This window comes from Nyctereutes procyonoides, unplaced genomic scaffold (assembly GCF_905146905.1).
Source record: "Nyctereutes procyonoides isolate TBG_1078 unplaced genomic scaffold, NYPRO_anot_genome, whole genome shotgun sequence".
NCBI lineage: Eukaryota > Metazoa > Chordata > Mammalia > Carnivora > Canidae > Nyctereutes > Nyctereutes procyonoides.
In genome coordinates this window covers 296718-320305 of record NW_026575047.1, presented here as the reverse complement: position 1 = coordinate 320305, position 23588 = coordinate 296718, and the positions used below count along the sequence as shown (strand labels likewise).

At 60.1% G+C, this 23588-nt stretch overlaps 2 protein-coding genes across 4 annotated transcripts in view; one reads left to right on the top strand and one right to left on the bottom strand.

Annotated features, from left to right (window-relative positions):
• Positions 1 to 2946, top strand: part of DGKQ (diacylglycerol kinase theta) — a 10663-nt gene extending 7717 nt beyond the window's left edge. Inside the window, 8 exon segments of the mRNA XM_055326047.1 lie at positions 27 to 178; positions 356 to 504; positions 584 to 762; positions 941 to 1041; positions 1190 to 1336; positions 1429 to 1540; positions 1613 to 1765; positions 1888 to 2946. Of these exon segments, the coding sequence (XP_055182022.1) occupies positions 27 to 178; positions 356 to 504; positions 584 to 762; positions 941 to 1041; positions 1190 to 1336; positions 1429 to 1540; positions 1613 to 1765; positions 1888 to 1989 (1095 nt within the window). The 3' untranslated portion in view covers positions 1990 to 2946.
• On the bottom strand, positions 2448 to 23588 carry TMEM175 (transmembrane protein 175). Of its 3 annotated transcripts, none has more exons than XM_055326050.1 (11): positions 23285 to 23588; positions 13375 to 13805; positions 13070 to 13108; positions 11057 to 11151; positions 9766 to 9817; positions 9443 to 9478; positions 9033 to 9116; positions 8467 to 8631; positions 5279 to 5357; positions 5018 to 5183; positions 2448 to 3882 (listed from the first exon to the last, which is right to left on the bottom strand). In XM_055326050.1, exons 2-11 carry the CDS (start codon positions 13525 to 13527, stop codon positions 3225 to 3227), a joined length of 1527 nt encoding a protein of 508 aa, XP_055182025.1. In that variant the 5' UTR covers positions 13528 to 13805; positions 23285 to 23588; the 3' UTR covers positions 2448 to 3224. The 3 variants fall into 3 exon arrangements, with proteins under 3 accessions (XP_055182025.1, XP_055182024.1, XP_055182026.1); XM_055326049.1 differs by having other exon boundaries at positions 13375 to 13535; positions 23285 to 23587; XM_055326051.1 differs by having other exon boundaries at positions 5018 to 5153; positions 13375 to 13535; positions 23285 to 23586.

Sequence of the window (23588 nt, the reverse complement as noted above, 5' to 3'; positions counted from 1 at the left end):
GGCACTGACCCGCCCCCGTCTGTCAGCACTCAAAGCTGCCCCCAGACTGCTGCCCCCTCCTCGTGTTCGTGAACCCCAAGAGTGGAGGCCTCAAGGGCCGTGACCTGCTCTGTAGTTTCCGGAAGCTGCTCAACCCTCACCAGGTCTTTGAGCTGACCAACGGGGGGCCCCTCCCCGGGTGAGTCTGGGGGTCCCCCACGCGGCCGCTCACAGCCCGGAGGGCGCAGGGGTGCTGGGGGAGGCCGGGGGGAACAGGCCGGGGCTCCCCGCCAGACGCCCCAGGCCGTTGTGCGCGGGGCCGGGCGCCGCGGTCGGGACGCTGGCGGTACAGCTCCTCCCATGTGCCCGTCGCCAGGTTCCACGTGTTCTCCCAGGTGCCTCGCTTCCGGGTGCTGGTGTGCGGAGGGGACGGCACTGTGGGCTGGGTGCTTGCTGCCCTGGAGGAGGTGCGGCCCCGCCTGGCCTGCCCGGAGCCCTCCGTGGCCATCCTGCCGCTGGGCACAGGTGGGGCCGGCCCGCGAGTCGGGGACGGGGTCGGGCGGTGCCGGGGGTGGAGGGTCAGTGTCCTCTTGCCCGTGTCCAGGCAATGACCTTGGCCGGGTCCTCCGCTGGGGGGCGGGCTACAGCGGAGAGGACCCGCTGTCCGTGCTCGTGTCGGTGGACGAGGCTGATGCCGTGCTCATGGACCGCTGGACCATCCTGCTGGACGCCCACGAGGCCGGCGGTGGGGAGACCGGTGTGGCGGACGTGGAGCCCCCCAAGGTGCCAGCGGGGCCTGGGTGCCGGTCTGTCCCCTCCGTGGGGGAAGCTGACCGCCTCACTGGCCGCCCCTAGTGCCGGGCAGTGCCGACGACAGCGCAGAGCTGGGTTGGGGATGGGGAGGTGGGGAGACCCGGGGGGCTGACCAGCGAGGTCACGGGAGCACGGGTCTTGTCTCCAGATCGTGCAGATGAGTAACTACTGTGGGATCGGCATCGACGCAGAGCTGAGCCTGGACTTCCACCAGGCCCGGGAGGAGGAGCCTGGCAAGTTCACAAGCAGGTGCGGGGCACCGCAAGGGGGCTTGGGAGCTGAGGACAGCGGGGGCCGCCCCCTGGTGCCGTTGTACTTCCCGGGGCTTCCGCAGCCTGTCCTGGGCCGCGCAGGGCTCCGCCCCCTCCCCCGACGGTGGGTGTGCGCCTGCCCCCAGGTTCCACAACAAGGGCGTGTACGTGCGGGTGGGGCTGCAGAAGATCAGCCACGCCCGCGGCTTGCACAAGGAGATCCGGCTGCAGGTGGAGCAGCAGGAGGTGGAGCTGCCCAGCATCGAGGGTCTCATCTTCATCAACATCCCCAGGTGCCCGTGGGGGGCTCCCGGGGGCTCGGCCTGGGCGCCCTAGGCCCTGGGCGCCCTCCCCCGCTTACCCGTGCGCCCCTCCCTCGGTGCAGCTGGGGGTCGGGGGCCGATCTGTGGGGCTCCGACAGCGACTCCAGGTTCGAGAAGCCGCGCATGGACGACGGGCTGCTAGAGGTGGTGGGGGTGACGGGCGTCATGCACATGGTGAGTGGGCGCGGGCAGGCGGGGGGTGGGGGCGCTGCGGTGCGCTGAGCCCCCTGCCCCTGCTGTCTCCAGGGCCAGGTCCAGGGGGGGCTGCGCTCCGGCATTCGCATCGCCCAGGGCTCCTACTTCCGGGTCACCCTGCTCAAGGCCACGCCCGTGCAGGTGGACGGCGAGCCCTGGGTGCAGGCCCCCGGGCACATGATCATCTCGGCCGCAGGCCCCAAGGTACAAGGCGGGGCAGGGCCGGTGGCGCCCCTCGTGCGGAGGCCCCTGGGTGCCTGGGGAGGGGGAGGCATGGCTGTCCTGCCCCCAGCTGAGTACCCCCCTCACCTGCCTGGTCCCCACAGGTCCACATGCTCAGGAAGACCAAGCAGAAGCCCAGGAAGGCCGGGGCCCCCAAGGATGCCCGAGCAGACGGGGTGCCCGCCCCTGAGGGGGACCCCAAGTAGAGGAGGGCCCGCAGCAGCCTGCGTGTCCAAGGGCGGCCGCGACCGGCGCTGCATGGACTTGCTGCTGGTGGATGGAGGGGCGTCCCCTCATCCCCGGGCCACATGGAAGCTGCTGCTGGGTGGCGGGTGCGGACCTGCTGCCCTCTGATCCCGGGATAGGGTTGGTGTAGGGCTTTGGCCAGAGGTCCCGGCCGTCCCTGCTCCGCGTCCCCTGCCACCTGTGAGCCCGCCCGCCCTGGGCCGCTCCTCCACGGCCGCCGGCTCTGTGGGCCCTGGGGCTGCCGCGGCCACCGGTCCCCTGGCTGCTGTCCGCGGACGGCTGGCTGGGGCCTCGCGGTGACCGAGGGCACCTGGGGATGGGGGCCGCGGCCACGGGGCTGGCCCCCGCCCTGACGATGGAGCGGACGGGAGCCTGGGATGGGAGCACCGCTGGAGGCCCCGAGGAAGTTTACAGGGTGTGAGGTGGGAGGAGTTTTAATCGTCTGCTTGTCTACACTGCACCTGCGTCTACACTGCGCCCGCAGGGGCGGCCCCAGCCCCTCAGCCTGGGGAGTCTCCTGCGCCCCGAGAGGCCCACCCACCGTGCACCTCCCGCTTGTCCTGGCGTCGCTGTCGGTGCCGGCTGGCCGGGCTGGGCCTGCCCCGTGTCCCCCGAGCTTCTGCCAAAACCACACAAATGCACTGTCGCAGCCACTTGTGGCGGAACATTCATATCTCGTGCCTCCAGCACACGGACGTGTGTTCGCTCTGACGTCCCCGTGGTGCCATTACTTTTGCTTTGCAGGCCTCGGTGTGGGTTCTGGTCTGTCGTCGTGTGTCCTTCTGTATTTAAGTGAGTCTGTGCGCCCCGACGGGGCAGTGTGCGCCTGGCAGCCAGGCCCTCGTGTGTACCTTGTCACTACCTGAATGTAACCCTAATTTATATCCAGGACAAATACAGTCTGGGCACTGCTGTCCTGCTGCTGTGTCCTCTGTGCCCGGGGACTGCGGGGGGGGGGGTGCCCGCGGAGCTCTGCACGCAGCAGGCGGCCACGCTGGGGCCTGGGGACACCCCCACCGAGGGCCGGCACCCACGTGGCCCGGCTGAACGCACGTGGCCACGGGGCCTGGGCTGCAGAGGCGCAAGCCGGCGTCGGCAGAAGCAAAGCCCCTCCCGGGAGCTCTGGGGCAGGACTGGGGGAGACCCCAACCCCCAACGGGCGAACAGCGGGGGGGGGGGAGGGCAGAGGGGCGAGCTAGCAGGTGGAAGGGAGGAGCGGGGCCCGCACGTCCTCCTCGGCCCCGGGGACTGGCCGGGCCAGGCCCCGCAGGGCCCGCAGGAGCGCCGAGGCCAGGCGGACGAGCAGCCGCAGCAGCAGGAAGGTGAGGGGCACCGCGATCTGCGTGAGGTGGAAGATGGCCGTGCTGACCCTGCTCAGGAAGCAGGTGGACGCGAAGGCCAGCAGGCTGGCGCACGGGTACAGCGCGAGCTTGGCGAACATGAACGCGTGCTCGCGGCCCCCGAACCGGGCGGAGGGCTGCAGCGTCTCCTGCTCCTGCAGCAGGGCCGTCGTCCAGATGGCAAACTGGAAGATGCTGGCAAAGAAGATGATGGCGCAGCTGACGCGCACGCTCTCGAGCTCGTCGCGCGGCTGGCGGGCGAAGGCCGAGGTCTGCTGGTAGGCCAGGGGGAGGCCGCCCACGAAGGCCAGCGACAGCGTGTTGAGCAGCCCCATGGACTGCGTGGCTTTGCGGATGTGCAGGAAGAGCGAGTGGTGCGCGAACCAAAGCAGGCCCACCGTGGCGAAGGAGCCGAAGTACGCCAGGAAGTGCGGCCCGTATGCGCTGAGCGCGGCCACCAGGCTGCCGTGGAACTTGTCCCGCACGTCCTTGGAGTCGGGGACGTTGTCCTCACTAGGACGGTGAACACACGGCATCTGTGGCAGCCCCCCCCCCCCCCAGGGCACCCAGCTCCCAGGCCCCGAGGTCCAGGTGAAGGACGCGGGAAGGTCCTTGGCCTCCGCGTAGGCACGCAGGGCCCCGGGCGCCTCCCTGCGCTTCATCTGGAGCTGGGAGAGTGCGGCACCCCATCCGCTAACGGCCCGGCCCCCGGCCCTCTGGCCCCCACGGGCGGGTGCTCCTGCCATTGCCCACTGCCCTGCAGCCGCCTGCCCGTGCGTGCGCGTGGAGGGTTCTGAGACTGCTGGGCTGAATGTTACCCTATGAGCCTCTCGAAGGCTCGTCTGGGGTCCTCCCCCATGGATGTCCCCACCTGCGTGGCCCAGAGAGCCCGTCCCTGCGCCCTGGCCAGGAAAGCGCCCTGAGACCCTCTGTCCTCACGGTGGGGGCCACGCACATGCCTGCGGGGGTGGGGGAGCTGCCCCAGGTCCTTGGGCTGCGGCTCTGGGCAGAGCAGAGAACACACCCACGGGCCCAGCCCCACGGGCACGGGCTCCTCGCGGCCACTCGCGAGGGACCTGGGGCCAGCGCGGCCCTGGCTGCAGGGCGGAAGCAAAGCTGCCTTGTTTTGGAACCTCGGGCCTAAGCCTCAGAGATCGGCACCAACGATCATTTGTGCCCAGTTTGTGAGAAATCATAAATGACAGGAGGAGCAAGCCATCAGGAGAATTAGGAGAGCTAATGGCTTAGGCCACCAGATAATCGATGTAAGAAATCAACGTGTTGTAACCCAACAAAGTAAGGACGTGCTGAAATGTGACCAAAGGAACAAGAGACCCTAAATAAGAATGGAAAATACGAAGGAAAAAAAAGGTGAAATGCAGCAATGAAAATGCAGAAACTAAAGTTAGAACCTTAACAGAGTGAAGGGCAAAAGGACACGGTGAAGGGCAGGGTGAGCAGAAGGGGGGTGCGGGAGCCTGGGGTAGGGGGAGCCCCGTGGGGAGGGGTCTGGTGTGCGCCCCCAGCCCCCAGGAAGGAGGCCCTGCGCCCAGGGCGGGGCCCCCGCCCCACGGGGCTGGTGGGCCAGGAGCCGCCGCGGGGCTGGAGACGGGGGCTGCGGACGCCCTCCCTCGGGCCTGGGCCTTACCAGATGTCCAGGATGAGGAGCGTGGCCACGATGGCATAGACCCCGTCGCTGAAGGCCTCCACCCGCTCCTTGCTGAGAGGTTCATGCAGGTCGAAAGTGAAGAACTCCATGCTGTGAGCTGGGGGCTCTTGGGGGCCTGTGGGGCGTGCCAGGAGGAGAAGCTGGCCTGGGCAGGGGGCATGCAGGGACACCTGCCCGTCACGGTGCCCGGGCCCTTCCCACGCCCCGAGGCCCCGCACACCGGCCCGCGCGAGCACCTACCCACAAGCCTGCCCTTGCACCAGCTGGACGCCTTGCTGACGTAGGGGAGGAAGATGACCATCGCCATCAGCAGGTACGACTGCGCGAGACCCACGACAGGTCAGGAGGCGAGGCGGTGCCAGGAGTCCCACCCAGACGCCGTCCGCTCCACAGGGATGGGAGCTCGGGCACCAGGAGAAAAAGCAGGTGGATTAACCTCCGCAGCTGGGGGACCTCGTGTGCTGGGAGTACCGCCGGGAACGCAAGGAGCGCAGATGGCGGGGGGGGGGGGGGGGGAGCACGCACCCGACTCCCCTCCACAGCCCGGACACAACGGGCCCCAACCCAGAGCGGCAGACGGCCTGGGCAGACGCTTCCCCAAGATTCAGGGTGGCCAACCTGCATGGGGCCCCGAGCAGCAGCAGCATCTGGGGGACACGGGCAGCACCACCAGCTGACCCCCACCCCAGGGTGCAGCTGCTCTCCACGGAGCAGACACCGACGAGCCTTGGCGAGGACGTGGGGGACTGGACCCCGAGCACTGTGGGGGTAACGGGGCAGCCGCCGTGGAAGACCGCATGGACGGTCCTCAATGGAGCACAGGACGACCGGGTCGGTTCCCAGCACTGAGGGCAGGGCCCCCACGGCCACAGCAGCCGAGATGCACAAGCACCCCCGTGTACAGGGACGTGTCGTGGGTCCCCCCAAGGAGCCCAGAGAGGGAGATCTGACGCCTGCTACACATGGGCAAACCTGGGAGACACTGTGGAATCAAAGACGCCACACGGAAGCCTCCTGCTTTATGACTCCACGTACGTGAATCACTCAGAGGCAGGAGGTGCATCAGGGTGTCCCAGGGAGCGGGTGCAGGGGGGTGGTGACTGCTAACAGGCTGGGGCTTGTGTTGAGCTGATGGGAACATTCCAGGAGGTGGAGGGGCGGCTGCATGGTGACCTGATCAGAGCCGACGTCGCCAACTGCGCAGCGGGCGAGGGCACGGAGGTCAAGTGTACGTCGTGCACATCCCACGCGATCTGACAAAGGGCGTGGGGCCAGGTGGCCGGTGTCCCTGACCCCGAGGCGGCTCAGCAGGTCCCGGCGGGGCTCTGCTGGTGCTCACAGCACCCGGGGGGGCCTCCTCCTGCCACCCCACCTGCACACCTCGTACCGCGAGGTCTCCTGACGGGGATTCGGTGACGGTGTCCTCGGTACCGTCAGGGGGACAGCGGCACACGTCAGATGCACCACAGATCTGCTCGTGACCGTTTCCATGCCTGACAGACGGCGTCACGCGCCTTAGCGACAGGCACACTGAGGGACGGGCCTCCCGGGTGTGAGGCAGTGGACGCGGAATGTTCCAGGGGAGGCTGAGCCCTGCAGGAGCAGCACGAGGGCTGCCTCACGGGACAGAAATCAACATGAGTGGCGTCTAACTGGAGGCCGGCATGACAGGCTGGGGCGCAGGCCGTGGGACCGTGGGCACCATCGAGGAAGGTGGTCCTCGGGGAGGGAGGGTGGCCGGGCCCAGGCTGCTGAGAAGGGGCTGGGCCTGGAAGGTGGACCCAGCAGGGCATCTGGGAGGAGGGGGCCGGGGCCAGGGCCGGGCTGGCCTGGGGGGGTCACAGGCGGTGGTGGGCCCAGGGCTCCAGGTGAGGAGGTGAGGGGGCAAGGGCAGAGCCACATGCAGGGGAGGAGGGCGGAGGGCTGACAGGGCAGCGGGGGGCCGCACAGCTGGCTGCGCCACCGCGGAGCGCCATGGCCCCGCCGACCCCACCCCGAGGCCACGGGGCCCCCGCCCTCCTCCTCCCCAGCGTGCTGGCGCAGGTGTCCCCCCACACTGCCGTCAGCCCCCCGGGCGCGGTCACCGCCGGCACCCCCGGGCCCCACGAGGTGGCACACCGGACACTGCCCCGCAGCCCAGGCACGGCCTACCTCGCGCCTCGGCTCTGCTGGCCCAGGCCACCCCCCACTGCAGCTGTCCCTCCGATCCTCCACGCCACGGCCCTCGTCATCCCTCAACCCCCGACTGTGCAAGCAGAAGCCGCTGCTGTGGCCGCCCTGAACGCCCCGCCTGAAACCAGGACGTGCCCACGGCCTCAGCCCGCCCCTGCGCTCCAGACTCCCGCCCCACGCGTCCCCTGCTGGGCCTGCCCTCCCCACGCAGAGCTATAGCCTGCTGTAGGCCACAGCCGAGCACGCCCGGCCCGACCCCGAGCCCCCTGCAGCATCCCCCGCCAGCGCCCCTGCACCTCCACACGCCCAAGGCCTCTCGTGGCCCCTGCGTGCACCTGCCCCGCTCTGCCTGCCGGGGCCGGGCCTCTGGACGCCTGGGCCGCGCACCCCCGGCATGCGGCTCCGTCCTCGGGGAACGGGGCTCGGCGGGGGCCCCGCTAGCCTGCCTGTGTCGAACTTGCAATCTCACAGGTTTCCTAGACGTTGAAAACATCCCCCATTTTCGCAGCTGTGCTCTGGGTGGGAGACGTCACCGTCCTTCATGGGGGCTCCGGTAAAGGCAGGAGCCACGCAGCAGCTTCCCGCCACCCCTGTAACCCACCCCTGTCTCTATCTGTCCGCACTCCTGCAGGACGGAGTGTTCCAGAACAATGCTGCTATTAAACTAGCTGATGGCTAAAAACAGGGCACGAGCCCCTTGATTCCTGCGACCTGGCTGCCGTGGTTCCGCGTCCACACACCCACTCAAGGGTACAGTGGGGACGGGCCGAGCGGCCCAGGGACGTCCTGACCTCTGACTACACTGGCTGTGCCCGGTGTTCCTGAGGGCCGGCGGCCAGTCCCGGCCTCGGGCTTCCTCCGCTTCTCCGCCCACGTTCTCCGTGCTCCCCCGGGTTGATCCTCGTGCTCCCTACGTGCCTCTCGCCTGCTGTGGCGCAGGACCCCTCCCCCAGGAGCCTTCCAGTGTCGGCTGCCCTGGCGGCCTTGCCAGACCCTCCCTGGGCCGGGGCCCCCCCTCCCCTCTCGTCTTAGAGCGCCCACTGGGGGAGCGTGTCCCTGGCTGGCCCCATCTGACATGCGTGTCCTCCCCCAGCCGGGGCCTCCTCCCCGCACAGCAGGTCCTGGTGGCGGGTGTGGGGGTGCGGAGGGGGGGCTTGCCCTCAGCTGTGCTCCGCGGCAGCCAGGGCCCGGTGCCTCCCGGGGGCACCTGCTCAGGGGTACGGTCACCCCTCGCCGCCCCCTGCCCCCCCACTCACCAAGGGGTAGAAGAACAAGGAGAAGCCGGCGGCCACGAAGCACAGCGCCGGGCCCCTGAGGACGATGCGCAGGATGTGCTGCCGGTAGAGGGCCCTGTGGGGCGCGCGCTCGATCTGGGGGTTCAGGAGGTAGGGAAAGTGGAAGGCGTACACCACGATCAGCGCCTGTGGGAGAGGCAGGCTGCAGGGCACGAGCAGAGGCCGCTGGCCGGCACCCCCACCGTGTGTGCGGACACAAGCCCGAGACGCAGGCGCCGCTGCGAGGCCCCCACGGGAGCCTCTGCTCTGCTCCTGGGGCCATGGGGAGGGGGGAGTGGTGGTCTCTGCGCCTTGCCCCACCCCGCCCTGGGGACACTGGGAGGCCCCTTTGACCCGCTCTCCGGGCCAGGCTCCAGGAATCTTGGGTCACCCCGCAGCAGGTGGCCGGGGGCAGTCGCTGTACAGCGTGTCCCGAGGGCACAACACCACGGCACCAACGCACCACATCCTGCGCACGTGCACAACACGTGTACATCACGCGTGCTCCAGGAGGACGAGCAGGTGGGGGCGGCAGGCCGGGTGCCTACCTGCACGGCCCCGATGGCGATCACACACATGCAGAACAGGAAGATGCCCAGAGGCACGTCGGGGAACGTCACCATTAAGGAAAACTGCAAACACCAAGACAAGACACGACCAGGTTCCGCAGCCCCGGAGCCGGAGGCCAATGCTCCCGGCCATGCAGCAGGCCCAGGCCACAGCTGTCAGCCCTGAGCGTGGGTGCCGGCAGGTGTCCCCGCCACTGCGGGCCCCCCGGGACCCCTGGAGGCCTCCCCTCCTCAACCAGCCCGGAAACCCCGGAGCAGCTCCCCGTGAGCTCTTCTCCTCTTTTCAGCTCCGTGCTCGGGCCTGGGGCCGCCCAGCCGGGCTGAGGGCTCCTGCGGAGGATGTTCCCCGGGCCGAGCGTGTCGCCCGGGAGGCTGCCGCAGGTACTCACGGTGAACGGCAGGAAGGTGATGGTCATCATGCAGGCCTGGGGGAGGAAGGGGAGGCAGGCAGGCGCTGCAGGCCGGCTGCGTGGCGCCCGGAGGCCCTGCTGCCCGGGGGACCTCTGGCGGCGCCCCCTCGGAGCCATGTCACGTCCGAGTCCTCGCCCCGGGCAGCTCACCCCTCACCGCCCACAGGGGCGCCTGCAGGAAGGACGCGCGAGGAGCCGGGGGTGGGGGGGGTGGCGGGCGCCGGAAAGGCCGAGTCCTGCTGGCCCTCCTAGGAGGACGGGCCTCCGAACGTCATCGTTTCTCAAGAAACGAAAGGACTCACCAGGTTGAGCAAGGCAAGCGTGTCATCTATCTTCCCAACAACCTGGAACAGTCTAAACCGTGTGAGAAAATCAGGAAGACGTGCTGTCAACAGAGGCTCTAACAGCGTCACACGGGCCCCCCGTTCGCGGGTTAGAACAGCAGTAAAAGGTGTCATGGGGGCAGCGGGGGAGGATCTTAAGGAGGCTGCACACCCGGCGTGGAGCCCGACGTGGGGCTGGGTCTCACGACCCTGGGATCGCGACCTGAGCCGAAATCAAGAGCCACACGCTTAACTGACTGAGCCCCCAGGGGCCCCAAACATGTCGTTTCTACACTTAAACTACTAGCTAGCACACGCGGGTTGGAAGACATTGAAAATACAACAGGAGACCCAAGCCCCTCACATTTCCGAGTCCCCTAACTTGGGGCGCGTGGCTGGGTGTGAGAAGCCCCCGATGCACGCGCTGGTGCTGGGGGCTGCGGAGGGGGACGCACCCGCGGGAGGCGCCCCACGTGCCCTGGGTGTGTTGGACACCACGGGGGACTCCTTCAGGCCTCGTGTCCAACGATCACTTTTAAGAAAGGAAATCCTCCCCGAGAGGTCATCCTCCAAGCCCGCTGAGGCAGACGGCCCTTGGGGGGCCAGGGCGGCGGGAACAGGAAACCGCACCCGGGCCGGGGGCAGGCGGGAGCTCAGCAAGGGGCGACTCAGGTGCGGGGCAGCCCCACGGACCTCAGCCCCCGTTCCGGGCGGGGGTGGTGGGTTCGGTACTCAGGGCGGGCTCTGGGGACAGCAGCCCCGGCCACCCGCTGAGCCCAGGGGACCGTCCAGCCGGGAGGCCCGGGCGGACCTGGCCGCTCTGGGAGCTGTGGTGCGGGAGGGCGGCCTCGGCCGGGCCAGCGCACAGGGAGACGCCGCGTGTCCTGCACGGCCACCAGCACGAGCACACGGGCCGGCTGTGACTCCTCACCCCTGCGAGCCCAGCCCCCAACCTGCAGCCTCCTCTGCAGGGCGCTGGGCTCACAGCCCGCCCCCGCTCCGTTCCTGGGAGCCCTCCTGCCCCGCTCGGGGGTCCCCTGGGGCTCGGGTCGCCAGGAACCCGTCCTCCTCGAGAAAGCTCTGGCTTAGGGGCGAGCCTCCCGCAGCCTCCTCGCCGGAGACCTGGACGGGACGGTGCACGGTGTGGGCCGCGCAGGGCCGCCCCGTCCAGTCCAGCCCTTCCCTGGACCGTCCCGGGCCCTGTCGTCGTCACGCGGAGGCACACGCCCCGAGGGAGCCGCCGCGACGCCGCCTCAGCCTGAGTCCGTACCTCGTGTGTGCTGCCCAGGCCACAGTCACAATGAGAAACGTCATCAGATAGACAGCAATCCTGGTCGCTAGAAGCTTCTGTATACTTTTGTCAAACTGGTGGAACAGAAGAGCATCACCATCAGAGCCGGCCGCACCGGGGCCCGAGGAAGGTGCCCACCTGCCCTTCTCGGAGGGGCCTCTAGCCCAGCCCCCCGACGCCCCGATGCCTATTTGGGGATCTACTCTGGAGCCTCCCGTGGCAATGGCAGCTCTTGGGGCTCGGCACTCCCCGGTCCAGAGCAAGGCTGCCAACCGGCCGTGGAGCCCGGTGAGGTCGTGGCACCACCTCCCCCAGCTGGGAAGGGACCTGGAGGCACACTGGGGACAGAGCAAATGGGCTGGACACAAGGCTGGGACCCCTGAAATCGTGAGAAGGATCTGATGCTTCTGAAGGAAAAACTCAAGTGGAAAACTCATTGCTTTACCATTTTTGCTGTTTTTTTTTCTTTCTTTTTAAGATTTTATTTATTTATTTGACAGAGAGAGAGCACAGGAGCAGGAGGAGGAGCAGAGGCAGAGGGAGAAGCAGAAGCCCGGGGGAGCAGGGAGCCTGATGCGGGACTTGAACCGAGGAACCCGGGATCATGACCTGAGCCCAAGGCAGACGCTCCACCGACGGAGTCCCCAGGCGCCCCGGGCTGGTTCTTTACCCTCAGCTGGGTGTCTCCCCCAGCACCCCAGGGCTTCACCGTGGACTCAGTTTCTGAATTGCTAGGTTTTCGGGGCCTTGCCTCGCCCTCCCCTTCGAGTGGGGAGGAGCCCCCGCTGGCAGACACCCTCCGGCAGGGTCTCCCCGACGGCATCCCCAGACCCCTGCACAGCTTTCTGGCTCCCAGCTTCCCCATGAACCAGTCACACACCCACTGCAGACAGGGAGGTTCAGCCCACACACCTCCCTGCGCTATCCCCCGGCATCTCCTGCTCACACATCCACACTCCATTTTTTTTTTTTTTAATATTTTATTTAATTTCTTTGAGGGAGAGCGAGCACGTTGCAGGGTGGGGAGGGGCAGAGGGAGGAGAGGAGCTGACTCCCTGCAGAGCCCGACACAGGGCCCAATCCCACCATCCATGAGATCAGGACTTGAGCCAAAACCAGGAGTCGATGCTTAACCGACAGAGCCCCCAGGTGCCCCTCACCCACACCCCATCCTGAGGTCTCTGGCTGGCCAAGCCCTCCCCCAAGAAGGTTCTGGAGCCGAGCACAGCCAGGCGAGCAACAGGGCCCCACTGGGTCCCAGGCCTTCTTTGAAAAGGGGTGACTAAAGCCCAAAGTGGCACCAGGCCTCCACCCACCCGCTGGGTGCTGGCTGCTGGCACCAGGCTACACCTGCATTTCCACCGAATTCTCTTCAAAACCCTACCCGCGGTACGACTGCCAGGTTTCCGCAGATGAAAAAGACAACATGTAAGCGGCTCCTGTGAATCCCAGCAGCATCCAGGCTAAGCGTGCTCAGGGGGCCCAGCAGGCCCAGCACCTCGCGCCTCACTCCCCTGGGCCTCACCTGCACCCTCGCTTACGCTGGGGGGTGAGCAAGGCACGCCCACACACGCACGCACAGGGACTCTCAAGAGTCCTCCAAAATCGCGTCAGCTTTCGAGGCGCTGTGTGTCACTACTTACTTTATAAATCAGAAGAATTCTGTTCATAACATAAACGGAGACTCTGCTTTGGAAAACCCTGCTTCCCACGGACTTCCATGATGGACCCCCCCACCCCGTCCCTGGGCACGGAGGCTGCAGGCTGCCCGCAGCCCCTCCACGTGCGCCGTGAGCGACACAACCAGAAGCCCGATGGTCTACCCCTGTCTGGGGGCCAGGATGGGGGCCAGCCAGGGCTGCTGAGGGAGAAGACGAGCTGGCCCAGGCCCGCCAGCCAGGCACATCTTGGGGAGCCTGGACGGGCTCACGGACTGAGGGAGCCTCCTGCACCTCACCCTCACAGGATGCTGCAGATGTTGTCCCCAAGTACCTGTTCCGGGGAGATCTCCGTGTGGGTCACAGGCAGGATCTAGGACCGCAAAGACACAAAAAGAACCAAGGGGCATTTCTTGGGCTGTGCACAGACCACTCCTCGGATGCCCCGGGTCAGGGACTCGGGCCAGTGCTGGACTGCTCCCCCACCCATCCAGCTGCCTGAGTGGCTGGGGGACCCCAAGGACACTGCTGAGACAGGGCAGGGTCGATGCTGGCCAAGCTCTACCAGAAGGCTATCTTGAGAGGGTAGGACCAGGGTCCCGATGTGAGAGGGGGCTCCGGGTGGGGCCCCACACGGACCATCACGGTGGCGATGATGGACAGGAGTGCGTCACTGAAGCTGAGCATGCGATGTGAGTGCTGGATGCCATCAGCAGCGTCCTCATCCCTCGTGCCCATGGGGGAGTCCCCCTGTACACTGAGGGTCGGTTCTGGGGTCTGGGGTCCGGACATGGTGGGGCCTGGGAAGAAGCACAGGTCTGAGCGGGCCAGAGTGCCACTGGAGATCCACCCCTGCTGGCTTCAGCCGTGACACACGGTGGGCTGGTGCCTGAGAGCAGGACGCCCCCTCCAGAAGGGGGCTCAGGCTCAGTGGTGGTTAGCAGGACCCCTCTGCGGGGCAGGAAGAGTCCCTGCCCCCTGTCCTCTCCCAGGAGGCCCCTGCATTTCCAGCCTGCAGGAAGGGCATCACTTCACTGTGAGTGCTGTCATCTGGGAGCCACGCTTGGAGCCTGTAGCAATGGGAGAAACAAGAGAAGGTGCACAGGCACACGGCTGGCACTCTACACGCTGTGTCACCAGCCCGAAGCCCTTGACCCCAACACCAGACCACTGTGCGGTCAGACGCTTTTATCCTAGAGGTGGGATGTTCCTGCATCCCAGGACTAACCAGGCCGGACCCTGCTCAGCTTCCAAGATCAGACGAGATTGGGCATGTTCAGGGCGGTATGGCCGTGGACGACACGTGGGGTGTCCTATGGGACCGAGCCCCAGCGGCTTGCAGTAAAACAAAGTGCCAGCCCTCGCAAGGACAGGACACAACACAAACCAGCCGCACCACAGAAACAAAGGAGGCTTACTGGCAATTTCCGGACAGGAAAAACAAACTGGGAACAAACATAGAAGGTATTCAGCTTCATCCGCAACTAGGGAAACGCAAGGGAAAACCTTGAGGTACCACTAAGTCCGCAGGAGCCTGTCAAGTGACGAGGCTGTAGGGACACAGGCTTGGGCAGGGATGTCCAGGATGCCACAGGCCTCTGGAGACACCTGGAAGTTAATGAAGTGTGATGTGCACACCCTACAAGGGGGCAACGCCAGGTCTAGGTGCAGCCTCAGGTGTGTGCACAAGGAGACGTGCAGGATGTGCACTGGTGCGTAATTTTAATGAACATCAAAACATCCTATTGTTAAACACTAAACGAATTGTTCAAAAGTGCCGAGAACTGACGTCTGCATCCCCCGAACTCCCGTGACGAAGCCCTAACCCGCTGTGGGATGGTATCAGGACGGGGTGGGGGTGCTTAGGGAGGTCACGGGTCCTCACAGAAGAGGGGGACAGGGGAGATCACGGCCGCCTCCAAGGGAGGACACAGCGAGAAGGCCGGGAAGGGGAGGCGGCCGCCCCCTGGATCTCGGACTTCTGCCCCCAGAGCCGGGAGAAATCCGGGCCGCCCTTTGGCCCCATCCGTGGGGTTTTGTCACGGAGGCCCGAGGGACTGGGACAGGAAGTGCAGATAAATGAAATAGATGCACAGGTATAAAACTCGGAAACCCAATGCCGAGAAATGAAACATGTTGCAGAAAAAGTACACGTAGTAAATTACACGTTTATAGGAAGGTTTACAGCGACCCGCTGTCCTCCTGTGAGGTCACGAACACGCAGTCAGAGCCTGGAAGCAGGCAGGCGGCACTCACCAACTCCAGGACGGCGCTGCGCTGACCCGGGCGGGCTGGGGCGGGCACGGGCCTTAACTGGCAGCTGTACCTAGGATCTATTTCTCACTCTGGTGTACAGGTCCCTGAAGGTCTGACAAATGCACGCAGGTGTGTCGCCACGACCAGGGTCCCAAAGCACTTCGGTCCCCAAGCACGCCCTCTGTGGCCACGCCCCCCCCCCCCCAAGTCCTGGCCACCAGCCCTATCAGTTTGCCCCTCCCAGACTGTCGCTTGAGTGGACTCCTACGCATGGAACCTTTCGAGCCTGGCTTCTTTTACTCAGCGCCACGCGCTCGAGATCCATCCACGTCTGGAGAGCATCAGTGTTGTATTTTGTACTGCAGTGTAGTGGATCCCACCGCGTGGATGGACCCTTTATTCTCCCATTTGCTAGCTGGACAGGCTGAGTTGTTTCTAGTTTTTGGTGGTCTCGAATAAAGCCACTATAAATACTTGCACACAAGTATTTCTGTAAACGTGTTTTTATTTCTCTTGGGTAAATGCAAGTTTCACTTTATAAGAAGCTGCAAACTGCTCACCCCAGGAGCTGTGCTGTCGCCCCGCCGCCCCCCGCCCCCGCCAGGCATGAAAATTGCGGTCGCTCCTCATCCTTCCCGGCACTTAGTCCGGAGGATTTTTTTTTTTTAAGTTAACTTTTATTTTAGCTGTGCTAACAGATGTGTAGTGTATCTTCCCTGGCATTTCGCTGCTGACTTAATTGGGCATTTCCATGTTTTTTTTATCTGTGTACCTTTTGTGGCAAAGTGCCTGTTAGAATTTTTGGTTCATTTTTTGGAAGTTATTTGCGTTGTTACTGAGTTTTAAGAGTTCTTTGTATCTGCTGACTAAAAGTTCTTTGTTAGGTATGTGTTTTGCAAATACTTGCCCGCAGTCTGTGGCTCACGGTCATTCTCTTACCAGACGGTAGGTGCGCAGAAGCTTTAAATTTTGATGCAGTCCACCTCAACTTTTCTTTTTTTTTCAACTTTTCTTTCATGGATCATCCTTATGGTGTCATATCTAACAATGCTTTGCTTTACTCAAGATGACAAAGATCTCCCATTTTCTTCCAGAGGTTCTAAAGTTTTAGCTCTTCCTTTCAGTGTATGATAGATTTGTATCTATTTTATAATTTTCATAAATTATTGTTAGTTTTTATACAACATTCAAGGTATATTTGGAGCTTCCCTTTTTTGCAGGTGGATATTTGATTATTTTTATTTTTTTTTTAGATTTGTATTTATTTACAATAGTCACACACAGAGAGAGAGAGAGAGGGAGGCAGAGACACAGGCAGAGGGAGAAGCAGGCTCCATGCACTGGGAGCCCGACGTGGGATTCGATTCCGGGTCTCTGGGACCGCGCCCTGAGCCAAAGGCAGGCGCTAAACCGCTGTGCCACCCAGGGATCCCGGATGTTTGATTATTTTAATACCACTTGTTGAAAAGACTATCCTCTCTCCACTGAACTGCCTTTGCATTTTGGTCAAACGTTAACTGGCCATATCTGTGTGGGTCTATCTTGGGAGTATCTATTCCGTAACTGATTATGTACCTGTCCCCTTGCCATACCACCTTGATTACAGCTTCATAGTAGGTCTGGATATCTGGGAGACTGAGTCCTCCAACTGTGCAAATGTACTTAATGTCACTGAACTGCACACTTAAAATGGTTAAGATAGTAAATTTTATTATGTGTATTTTATTTATCAGAGTAAAAAACCCACAAAAACTAGTCCCAGCATACCTGTTCAGAACATGTTGATGACATGTTACTTTCATCATACACAAGTTTTTAAGCCTCATGGTAATAAAAGAAAGAATACAAGACTGAGTAGAGAGGAGCAAGGAGTTGGAGGGACGGTTTTTTGTTTCTTTTAAGATGAAAGAGACTAAGAATTTTAAAATCCTGATGGGAATAAGGAGGAGAAGCTCCTTATAATTTCACATAACAGAGAAAATTTCACATAGCAGAGAGGGGGGTAACTGACAGCTTATGACCCCGTAAGGCATCAGGCACTGTGCTGGGCATTAGAGGCAAACATGGATGGATAGGACAATCACCCAACAGTACAGCAGACACAGCACACAGTAGGGCGCTGTGGGAGCACTGAGTGTGGGAAAGCTCTCAGAGTGGGACACGCCAGATGACAAAATGACAACAGTGAGAATATGAAGCAACGGATGCGGGCCTCGAACCCAGGACCCCAGGATCATATCCCTGGGCCGAAGGCGGCACCAAACCAGTGAGCCACCTGGGCTGCCCTGTGTATCACATTTAGATGTATGACGGTTTGAGTTAATTTTTGTATAATAGTGCAAGATATGCATTAACATTTTTAACATACAGATATCCAATTTTTCCACCATCATTTTTTGAGGTCTATTCTCTTCAATTGCTTTTATTCCTTTGTCAAAAATCAACTGAACTTATATATACTTGTGAGCCAATTTCTGACCATTCTGGTGCACTGATTTACTTATGTACCTTAAATCAGTACCACATGGGCTGGAATTGCTGTGGCTTTATAATGAGCACTGAAGTTGGACAATGGAAGTCCCAGAACTTGTCCTTGTTCAAACCTGTCTGGCCTATTCTATTTCCTCTGCAGTTCTAAATTAATTTTAGAATCAGTGTGTCAGTTTTTACAAAAAGTTTGCTGGGGGGCAGCTCTGGTGGCTCAGCGGTTTAGCGCTGCCTGCGGCCCGGGGTGTGATCCTGGAGACCCGGGATCGGGTCCCACGTCGGGCTCCCTGCATGGAGCCTGCCTCTGTGTGTGTGTGTGTGTGTATGTGTCTCTATGAATGAATAAATTAAAAAAAAAAAGTTTGCTGGATTTTGTCGGGACTTGCACTGAATCTATAGTTTTGAGAATCTCATTTATGAATATGGTGCATGCTCTCCGTTCAGTAAGGTCTTTAATTTCTCTCAGCCAAGTTCTTTCGTTTTCAGCGTATAAGTCTTGCACATTTTTTCATGCATTTAATATTTTTTGATGATGTTGTAAATGGTATTTTCCCCAAATTCATTTCAACTTCCACTATCTGTTGCCAGTAATCTAGAAATAATGGGATTCGTTTTTTACATATTAATTTTGTACCCTGCAATCCTGCTAAGTTTAGCTAGCTCTTGTAGCTAACTAGTTCTCGTAGCTCTTTCTGTAGATCCCACTTGGTTTTTTTTACATAGAGTAGTGGGTGTCAACTGACGGTGGTAATGTCCCTCGAGGGACACCTGGCAATGTCTGGAGACATCTCTGGTTGTGACAAGTGATGTGTGTTAATGGTATCTGGGGATAGCGGTAGGGGTGCTGCTAAATGTCCAACAACGCATAGATAATGCCACCCCTTCACCTCCACAAGGAATTATCTGGCCCCAAATGTGAATAGTACCAAGATTGGTACTATTATGACATACAAATGAGTATGTCATCTTCATAAACAATTTTACTTGGTATTTCCAATCTGGAAGCTTTTTTTCTTGACTTACTACACTGGCTAGAATTTCCTATACAATGCTGAATAGAAGTGCAAGACCTGACACCTCTGGCTTCTTTCTGATCCAGTCTTTTGTTATTCTGCATGTCAGATACAGGCTTTTCAAAGATGCCCTTATTATTATTTTTAAATACCTTACTTATTGAGAGAGAGAGAGAGAGAAACACATGCACGTGGTGGGGAGGCACAGAGGGAGAAGGAGAGTCTCAAGCAGGCTCTAAGCTCAGTGCAGAGACAGATGCAACCCGAATTCACAACCCTGAGATCATGATGCATGACCGGAGCTGAAATCAAGAGTCGGATGCTCAACCAACTGAGCCACTCAGGAGCACCAAAAATGTTGAGGAAGTTTCATTTCATTCCTAGTTTGCTGACATTTTTTTAAAAAAATTAAAACATGATAAAATCCATGGTTTTTTTCTGTGTTAAGATGATCCATATGCTTTTCTTTTTCAGTGTTAATAGTGTAAACTACATTAATCAATCTTCAAATGCTAAGCTAACTTTCTATTCCTGGGATAAACCACACTTGGTTCTGTTGTACTATCCTTTTTATAGTGTTAGACTCCACTTGCTAAAAAATGTATTAAAAGAATTGTGTAATTTCTGTCCACAAAAGATATTAGTCTTTATTTTTCTTTTCTAGTAATGTCTTTGTCAAATTTCAGTGTCAAAATAACGCTGTCCTTATAGAATGTTTGGTTAATACTTCCTTCAATTAGAAGTCTATGCAGAATTTGTATTATTTGTAGTTTTTATTTTTTAAAATTTTATTTATTCATGAGAGGCACAGACAGAGGCAGAGAGGCAGGCAGAGGGAGAAGCAGGCTCCACACAGGGAGCCCGACGTGGGGCTGGATCCCAGGTCTCCAGGATCAGGCCCTGGGCTGAAGGCGGCGCTAAACCGCTGAGCCACTGGGGCTGCCCTATTTCTAGTTTTTAAACTATAAATTCAGTGCTTTAATAGACATGAAGCTTTAATAGATATGAAACTATTCAAGTTATCTATTTTTTTTCTTGAGTGAGCAAGCCATGGTAATGTCTTAAAAGGATTTTGTTCTTTTAATATAAGCTGCTGAGTTTGTGGGCATAAAGGTGTTCCTGCGCTCTGATTATCCTTTTAGCACTGATGTCACTTATTATTACTGATACTGTTAATTCGTCTTTTTTTCCGGTTCAAGACGGCCAGGGATTTCTCTATTTTATAGATCTTCTCAAAGAATCAGCTTTTGTTGTCACTGATTTTCTCTGTTTTTGTTTTCTATTTCATTGGTTTCCACTCTGACATTAACCATTCTCCCTTTTTGTACTTAGTTTAGGTTTCACTTACTCTTGTTTTTCTTGTTTCTTAAGACAAATGGCTGAAATTATTGGTTTGAGAACTATCTTCTAGTATTGTTCTGACTACATTCCACAAATTTTTAAATGCTGTTTATTTTAATTAACTTCAAAATTCTAATTTTCCTTCTGATTTCTCCTTGACCCATGGGTAATTTAGAAGTGAGTCATTCAGTTTCCAAGTATTTAGATTTTCCAGGTATCTACTACTGATTTCTAACTTAATTGCATTGTGGTCAGAGAACGTATTTGTTTCATAGCCCAGAATACGATCCATCTTGGTAACTGTTCTTTACATACTTGAAGATTTGTATTTTGCTCGTACTGCGTAAAACGTTCCATAAATGTCCATTAGGTCAAGTTGGTTGATGGTGTCATTGAACTATATCCTCGCTGATTTTCTGAGTACTTGTTTTATCATATGTTGTGAAAGGGGAATGGAAATTTCCGACTAAATCTACAACTCCAATTTACAATTGGGTTTTGTTAAAAAAAAAATTGATTTGCCTCATGTATTCTAAAGCTTTATTATTAGGTGCAAAGCTGTTTAGAATTATCACATCTTTTTTTGATAAGTGTACTGCATCATTCCGAAATGATTCTCTTAATTTCTGGCAGTGTTCTTTGTTGTGATATCCATAGAGGAACAGGCTTGCAGATGAAGACCATAAATCCAGTTTTAAACATGTCTGTAGAAGATGAGGTATCTAACAACCAAGGTCTCAGAGTTCAGGAGAGAAGTACGGCGTGGAGATACAGTTTTGAATTACCACGGTGTCCCTACAGCATCTGTGCAGTGCCAGTCTACAGAGGTGCTGCATAAACATTTATGGAATAAGGGGCACCTGGGTGGCTCAGCAGCTGAGCGTCTGCCTTTGGCTCAGGTTGTGACCCCGGGGTCCTGGGATCGAGTCCCACGTCGGGCTCCCCACAGGGAGCCTGCTTCTCCCTCGGCCTGTGTCTCTGCCTCTCTCTGTCTCTCATGAATAAATAAACAAAATCTTTAAAAAATGTATTTATGAAATAAAAGATCTGAGGAAACTCTGGTCTCCAAAGTAATTACGCCATTTAAAACTCACCTGATCCTGGGTCACAGGAGGATAAATTCACAGCCTCCAAATTCAAATGAAGCGTCAACCTCTACCATGCTTTCTAGTGAGTCATGCACCAGGTTTTCCACAAGAACGATTTTCCATTATCTTTTCCACGCTGCTTAACCCTTAGCTTAGCTCCCTTCTGGTTTTCAGTAGATGTTTGTTTCTCTTGTTCTCATGAAACAGAAGCTGTCGGAGAATTCCTTCACTTTCATCCCAATAAGCACACAAGGCTGCCTGCAACTGCACCCATCTTCCCTCCCGCCTTTACAATGAAAAGGGCTTGTCTTCTGGGTGTCATTCCCCTGCCGTCTTCCAGGGACTGATTTGTTGTTCTTCCCTCCTCTGTGCTGACTTTCCTGCCCCACGGGCTCCCTCCCATCAGCTCCGAGCTGCTCAGAGGTCTCCCATGTAGAGCACCGCCACCCTGCACCCTGGTTCTGCCTCCCACTGCTCTGCAGCCCGACCTCCTGAGTCACCCCAGCTCTTCACTGCCTTTTCCTCTTTCACCCCACACTCAATGGAACTATGCTGGAAAGGTCCCAAGGTCATTGCATTGTTGCCAAGTCCAAGGTACAGCTTTTGTTTCTTCTTCTACTTCACTCTTAAGCGGTGCTTCCATTTCCTGGTCGCTCCTTCACCAAAGCCTGGTCAACGCCCTGAGGGTGTTGTTGTTTTTAAAAATTTTATATATTTGCTCTCGAGATACGGAGAGAAGAAGGAAGTGAAGCAGGCTCCCTGTGGGGAGCCCATGTGGGACTCCATCCCGGGACCCCAGGATCACGCCCTGAGCCGAAGGCAGATGCTCAGCCACTGAGCCGCCCAGGTGCGCCTACCCTGAGCGTTCCAGCCCCTCCTGCCTGCTCCGTGTCTGCTCTCTTCATCTCCATGCAGAGGACACCCATGCACTGCACCAGTTCCTGCGCCCTGACCCTGCACACGGGGACACACTGTGCCAGCCCGGTCTGGTTCCTGTGCCCTGACCCTGCACACGGGGACACGCTGTGCCAGCCCGGCCTGGTCCCCGCGCCCTAACCTGCACATGGGGCTCACACCTGTGCCAGCCACCTGGTCCCGCCTGACCTGCACATGGGGCTCACACACTGTGCCAGCCCGGCCTGGTTCCTGCATGCGGGGACACACCTGTGCCTCCAGGACTGGTTCTTGTGCCCTGACCCTGCACATGGGCTCACACCTGTGCCAGCCCGGCCTGGTTCCTGCCCTGACCTGCGTGGGGACACACCTGTGCCTCCAGGACTGGTTCTTGCGCCCTGACCCTGCACATGGGCTCACACCTGTGCCAGCCCGGCCTGGTTCCTGCGCCCTGACCCTGCACGCGGGGACACACCTGTGCCTCCAGGACTGGTTCTTGCGCCCTGACCCTGCACATGGGCTCACACCTGTGCCAGCCGGCCTGGTTCCTGCGCCTGACCCTGCACTGGGGACACACCTGTGCCCAGGACTGGTCTGCGCCTGACCTGCACATGGGCTCACACCTGTGCCAGCCCAGCCTGGTTCCGCGCCCTGACCTGCACGGGGACACACTGTGCCAGCCCGGACTGGTTCCTGCGCCCTGACCCTGCACACGGGGACACGCTGTGCCAGCCCGGCCTGGTCCCGCACCTACCTGCACTGGCTCACACCTGTGCCAGCCGGCCTGGTCTGCACGCGGGGACACACCTGTGCCTCCAGGACTGGTTCTTGCGCCCTGACCCTGCACATGGGCTCACACCTGTGCCAGCCCAGCCTGGTTCCTGCGCCCTGACCCTGCACACGGGGACACACTGTGCCAGCCCGGCCTGGTTCCTGCACCGACCTGCACAGGGACACACCTGTGCCAGCCCGGCCTGGTTCCGCGCCCTGACCTGCACATGGGACACACTGTGCAGCCGGCTGGTCCTGCGCCTGACCTGCACACGGGGACACACTGTGCCAGCCCGGCCTGGTTCCCGCGCCCTGACCCTGCACATGGGCACACACTGTGCCAGCCCGGCCTGGTTCCCGCGCCCTGACCTTGCACACGGGGACACACTGTGCCAGCCCGGCCTGGTTCCCGCGCCCTGACCCTGAACATGGGGACGCACCTGTGCCTCCAGGACGGGTTCCCGCGCCCTGACCCTGCACACGGGGACACACCTGTGCCTCCAGGACTGGTTCTTGCGCCCTGACCCTGCACACGGGGACACGCTGTGCCAGCCCGGCCTGGTTCCCGCGCCCCGCCCCTGCACGCGGGCTCACACCGGCTGCACCCTGTCCCCGCCCCCGCCGCGGCTCCCCACCCCCCCCCGCCCGGGCCGAGAGGCGGCCCCGGGGAGCGCGTGTTCTCAGCGGGGAACGTCTTACCCGAGGGGCTGCTGATCGCGCCACCCGGCGTCGGGGCTCCGGATCCGCCCCTCCGGCAGCCGCAGCCCGCGCTGTGCTCGGTTTCTCCGGCCCCCGGGACACGCGAGCCCCCACACTGCCCCGCACACCGAGCCGGGGGCCGCGGCGCACGGACGCGGAGGAGCCGCACGGGGCGCGTCCGCGGGCACGGCCGCCTGGGGGACAGCGGGGCGCCGACCGGGAGCCAGGCCTCTCTCCGCCAGCCCGCTCCCCGCCGCGGCCGCCCGGAGCGCGACGACCGGAAGCCGTCCCCAGAGCCGCGGCG